This window comes from Scleropages formosus, chromosome 7, assembly GCF_900964775.1.
Source record: "Scleropages formosus chromosome 7, fSclFor1.1, whole genome shotgun sequence".
In the NCBI taxonomy this organism is placed as follows: Eukaryota; Metazoa; Chordata; class Actinopteri; order Osteoglossiformes; family Osteoglossidae; genus Scleropages; species Scleropages formosus.
Window position 1 is genome coordinate 3,617,450 of NC_041812.1, and position 6,000 is coordinate 3,623,449.

Sequence of the window (6,000 nt, forward strand, 5' to 3'; positions counted from 1 at the left end):
TGAACATTTCAATATAATAGCCGGCACACAGTTCTGCATAGTGAAATCTTAATGTCATTATTAACAGTTGTATATTCTATTATAATTAAGATTAATTTCTCCACAATTACCTAATCTCTGTGTGTATTAGTGTACTCAGACATCAAAACCTGGAACGCAAACACTGGACGGTCAAAAAACTAGCCAAATATTTACGAACAAAACTGACAGTGTTTGCAGTCCAGTAACTCTAAGTTCTTCCCTTTGTGATCAACAAAAAAGGTCATCTCATTACTAACAGACACCAAAGTTGTGGCTCGTGCTCCTGCTGAGCTGTGGCCATGGCAAGAATTTACAACTACAGTAGCTCTCATACCACAGAGCAACATGGAAAAAGTAACACACTCCAATGTAACAGAATAAAATTCAATTTTTCTACCACTCCCTGCCATAATCCCAGCAGACCTTCTCTTTTTTAAAAAATCCTTTGAACTTTCCTTTAACACACAGATGAACTTTTGTAATTTAATGTAGTTACATTTATTTAGCTGATGCTTTCCTCCAAAGCAACTTACAGTGTTAAGGTTACAATTATTTACCCAGTTATACAGCTGGGTAATTTTACTGAAGCAATTTAGGTTAAGTACCTTGCTCAAGAGTACTACAGCCAGAGGTGGGGATCAAACTATGACATTTGGATCCAAAGGCAGCAGCTCTAACCACTACGCTACAGGTTGTCCCAGTTATACCAGCTATAGTAATATGCCTCAAGCACAGAAAGGAAAGCAAGTACCAAGCACGATGATGTAACACATGATGACACACTTACAGATGGATGTTCAATTAATGTGGGGCAATTCTGTTTTTTTAAAAAAATAAAAGGTAACAATGAATATACAACAGGGCAGCAGGTCTTCATGCCCTGATTCGGCCTTTTGTCTTGCAAAAGCCAGTGGAACCTGACAAACCGACAGTACTTCTGAGAATTGAGTGAATCTATATTTCTCAATCTCTGCTAAACACAGTTTTGTTAACTGAGTTGTATGTCACTTTGGAAAAAGCTGTATAGAAAATTAATGAAGGCAAATGTAATCTGAAGGTCAGTGGTTCAAATCCAACCCCCGTTGAGCACCCTATGGAAAAGGTATTGAACCTGAGCTGATACAAGAATACTCTGCTGTATATAGAGGTAAATCATCGTAATGCTGCTTACAGCAACAATATAAGTTTCTTTGGGTAAAGGAAGCAAGTAAATAAAGGATATAAATAATGACTGCCAGAGCATATTCAGCCTCTACCTCAACAGGGTTGAAATAACTCAAAGATTCAGCTGCAGGCAGCTGGTAGAGTACTGCCACTGGTTAGAGCTACTGCCTTTGGACCCAAAGGTCACAGGTTCAAATCCCCCCTGCAGATGTAGTACCCTTGAGCAAGGTATTTACCCTGAAATTGCTCCAGTAAAAAACTATTCAGCTGTATAAATGGATAAACAACTGTAGTATCTTAAGATTGTAGTCTCTGGAGAAAAGCATCAGCTAAACGAAAAACTGTAAATACATGACACGTTAGGTTACAAGATTGACATTTAGCTGTTATGATGCGCAATATCCATGATAAGGCTGGGAAGAAAAATAACTTCATTATGTGAGATGTTTGAAACAAATACAACAATCGGATTACGTGACAAGGTCTGGGGGTAGGATGGGCCAGTTTGACTGCTGTTTCCATGGAAACCCGAAGTATTACAATGCAAAATTCCATTGGGGTTTTTCGTTTCCTTTTGCTGGTTAAGCAAAAGACAGACATTTTAACATACACTGACCAAAACGAATAAATTATTTTATTGCCAGAGAAAAGCTGTCCAGTAGTTTTAGCTAGCTAACTAGCTTAGCCAGACGGATGTGGTGTGGGATGATGAAGGAGAATTCACTCACCTGACGACCTGAAATAAACACGGTTTTAAAAATGCAAACAGGTCATCCTGAATTGTCTTATAACGTTTATTACTTGGTGCTACAGACACTATAAACTGCTTCCAAGAAGAAAGAGTCACTCGACGGCACAGGGAAGCTAACTGTCAGCTTGACAGGAACGCTCGCTAGCGGCTGCGCGGCTATCAGTCGCAGGCTGTCGCGAGCGAGACAAGCGGGCGCGCGGGGCCGCGCAGCCGCAGTGTTCTTCAACCGGGAGAGGGGAGGAAAAAAAAAAAAAAAAAAAAGAGCGCTAGGTTACACTCCCCTCGCTGCAAGCCATCTTACTCTCTCCTACAAACGATCACATGACGTCGGTCCATTCTCCTCGTTTTCCTTTTCTCCTCTCCACTAAATAGCCTCCTTCCTGGCGTCGAGCCGTGGAACAAACTTTTTCCCCCTGGAACACTTCCTTCCTCTATTTCTTTCTCCTCGTTGCCAAAACCGAGGCCCAGAAACGTGTGCCCCTGCCTGTCGGAGAATTCCTACCGAGTGTAAACAGCACCTCCCCCATCTTCGTGTTAGCAGCAAACAGGACATGCACATGTTACGCAGAAACTAAAGGTGTCAAGGAAGGCCTCGTTCAACAGGACGCAATTTCTGTTTTTACCTTGATGGACAGCGACGTTGCAACCGTGGCCGTCACAGTAAACGAGTGGATTTTCGGCCCAGCCTCTCTCATCTGAGCAAACGCAGCAGCCTCCAATCATCTCCTTCATATTATTCGCGATGTAGTCGTCTTCCACTGCCAGAGACGGTTCGCTGGATACCATCTATTTGAGGAAAAAAGCAGGCAAAAAAAAAAAAAAAGAAAATAAGGAGCCAACCGTTTAGCAACTGGATGTCTCCGCTCTCTTTACGGGAAGAATTCGGTTAGGTTCCACTTTGGGGAAACGCCATGCTGTTTTCTTGTTTGGTGACCCCCTGACTAGCAAGCTAGCTTCCACCGTAGCGCTACACTCACGAGCACACTGCGGGGAAGCGCAGGCGACGAAGCCGCCCGCACGCATGTGCGAGCACCGACACGAGGCGAAGAAATCCAGCGCTGATTGGTCACGTTTGGGTTTCTGGCCAAGGTCAGGGAGAAAATGACGCCATTTTGGCTCTGTGCGGGCCTTAACCTATGGCAGCTCGAGTTCAGAATCGGGGAGGGTAGAGAGGCTCCGGGAGCAAACGCACGACGTCGTTTGTGAAGGGAAAAAGAATTCAAAGAGAGCGCGAGGAGCGGGGCGCGCGAGGGAGGAAAAGTCCGTGGCTTTGGCGGGCAAGGAACGTTCGAGTGTTCGAGGACGGAATATGGACCTTTTTTATATATATATAAAAAAAAATTCTTCCGTTTTTAAAATCTGTTTAATGGACATAAACGAGATCAATGGAAGGCGAAGTGGTGCTGTTTGTTTAGCACTTCCTGTAGTGGACTGACAGACCGAGCGAGCGCGTTCAACTGCTAGTGTTTACAAGTCGTGCTTTTCCATAATTCCTGAAGAAGACGACGGCCTGGTGTTTTCAATACTACTTTACATTTTTTTTTCCAGTGCTTCTGTTTTTACTATATATATATACACACATATATTTACTTTTTATTCTAATGGGCAAGGAGCGAGTTAACTTAAGGTGGGGTTATTCTCTTCATGCCATGGCAATGATTGAAGTAGGTCAACAAGCATTTCCTTCACTGTTTTTATATCTTTATAAGATTCACTAAATGGCTTATTAAAGTTCTGATTCCTTATGGTTATCATCTTAATTTTTTGCTCAGATTTGTAGTTTTTTTGCTGAAGTAGTCTGAACATGTCTGGAAAACATATTTTTTAAAATTTGGAAGGATACTAAAACTAACTGGTGAAAAAAAATACACCACATTATTATATAGTTGTTAGCAAACATTCATGCTTTTATTTTGACTTCAAATTCTGTTTTTGTTACTGTGGACCTTGTCTTAAACTTCTGAGTCATGGAAGTCAAAGGCCTCTGTGTTGTAATATTAACACATTATTTTAGTGCAGTTTGAAAGTACAGGAATAATACAAATAATACACTTTTTCATTCACTTTGTGTAATGATACACATGTATGAGTTCTCATACAGTGTTTCTGGAGGAAATAATCTTACATGAGAAATTAGACTTAAAATGAATCGACACGGAGACATTTTTATATCTTTCTTTGCATTGATGTTGGAAAAGCACATTTTCTTACAAGACGTGATACTTTGTAACACAGAAAGCCATTAGGTAATGTGTTTTATTGCTTCATTTTCTCTTCCCTCCCCTATGTGTGTATTGTGCCAAAATAACACTCAGTGAGGTTCTTTTCAAAACTTTAAATGATTATTTTGAACCTCAGAGGGGCTTAGGAACACAAAAGGATATTTTACAGCTCTATGTCCAGATGTTCATAATTCATGCACATATGATATTGTAACTTACTCTGTGCCTAGAAATCAGGTCTGTTTACCAATTACATGTTTAATTCAGTGTCACTGTAACCTGATGTTTGTCAGTTTCTCTGCATGACCCCATGACCCTAATATACAATTTACAGTAAATGACATTTTATAATATTATCAGATTGTGAAGAACTGCAAGCAGTATCAATGGCTGCTGGAATACATGCAAACCAAAAATGTAAATTTTGTCAACACAGGAAACAAGCTTCTCTGAAACTGGTGATTAAGAAATGTGCTTTGTTTGAGTGATCCTTGAATTTGATTAACAAATAAACGCTGAAGGCAATTTTTAATAAATACATTCTTTAAAGGATTATCAATTAGCAGTTCTGAATTATTTATGTCCAAAGGCAGCAATTTTATCCTACATATATGTGGAGCTTTGTGCAGATGTGTAAATTGGTTCTTCCAACCCCTCTTTCATCGCAGATTTTTACGTTGCCTAAAAACCCGCTGAATTATCTTGGTTTCCAGAGAAACATAATATGTTTGCCAATAATTTAAGAGGGCACACAAGCCTTGTCAATGTAATACGGAAAATGAAAGGTCTCTGGGAACGATTGTCAATTATTTGCTTTAATTTTGGAATGTTTAAATGCAGAGTCTGCATTGGGAATGGTGCAGAGGGGGAGGGGGGGCGGCAGGAAAACCTATTATAGTTCAGGAGAACAAAGAGGCTTGGGAGACCAGCTGTTGAAGCAACCCGACCCACCGAAATAGCAGAATGATTTTCACTACTTGCACTTGATTAAGTCTGGACCTAACTGAGCTCTTGGTTGTGAGCGAGCTGTGTTTGAAAAAAGCTAAATTGCCTCGATGACTCCTCCTTACACCATGATTTAGTGCCTTGCTGGATTTCCAAGTGACAGCTCTTATGCAGAAGACGGGCAGAATTCTTTGTTGCTGTTCTTGTAAAAAACAAACCCACAAAGCCAAGCTATCTCAAAACATCATCACATAATATTGTTATTACTATTAAATTTTTATTATTCCTAATTGGCTATCTTTCATTTTAATTTTCCCAGCAGTCTTATTTATACATATTTTATAGTTTTCAGCTCATTGCATAATGTCAGTCAGGCCTTGTTATCCTGTCTTTCTGCATTTTATGGGCAAAATTAGCAATAAAATATTTCATTGAAATTGTGCATTTTAAAACTGTATCTTTTACTTTTTAAAAAGGGGACTGTAATCTATTACTTTCATTGTTTTGTTTTTTCTAGAAGGAACCCACTGAGCTCTGTATATAATTCTGTGATGGTTTTTATTACCTTTTTGAACCTCCATCATGCAACGCTAACAAATACAAAGATGATAATTCACCACTGGCTCCACACAAAAATATATATATATTATGATTTTCAGATTCCTTGATAGAGATTGACTCAGTGTACCTACACTGTAAAATATTATTATTCCAAAGCATCCACAACTGTTACTTGTACTTCACCTTGAAGCTTTACAGTGCCACAAATGAACTGGCACAAGTGAAAATATTAAAAATACAGCAACACAAGAGCCTTACCGCTCCATATCAAAACCGAATTGTGAACTGCCTGCATATCAGTCTAGGGTAGCCTTTCAAGAACACCATTTTTACCTG

The 6,000-nt window shown here is 39.7% G+C and overlaps 1 protein-coding gene across 4 annotated transcripts in view; it reads right to left on the bottom strand.

Moving 5' to 3' along the window:
• mllt10 (MLLT10 histone lysine methyltransferase DOT1L cofactor) overlaps window positions 1-2,994 on the bottom strand; it is a 50,271-nt gene extending 47,277 nt beyond the window's left edge. Inside the window, exon 1 of one of the 4 annotated variants that reach the window (XM_018741727.2) lies at window positions 2,560-2,994. In XM_018741727.2, coding sequence (XP_018597243.2) covers window positions 2,560-2,722 — 163 coding nt within the window. In that variant the 5' untranslated portion in view covers window positions 2,723-2,994. The remainder of the gene's footprint in view (window positions 1-2,559) is intronic. The other 3 variants (XM_018741726.2, XM_018741729.2, XM_018741730.2) reach the window with 3 other exon arrangements.
• Window positions 2,995-6,000: the final 3,006 nt, after the last annotated feature.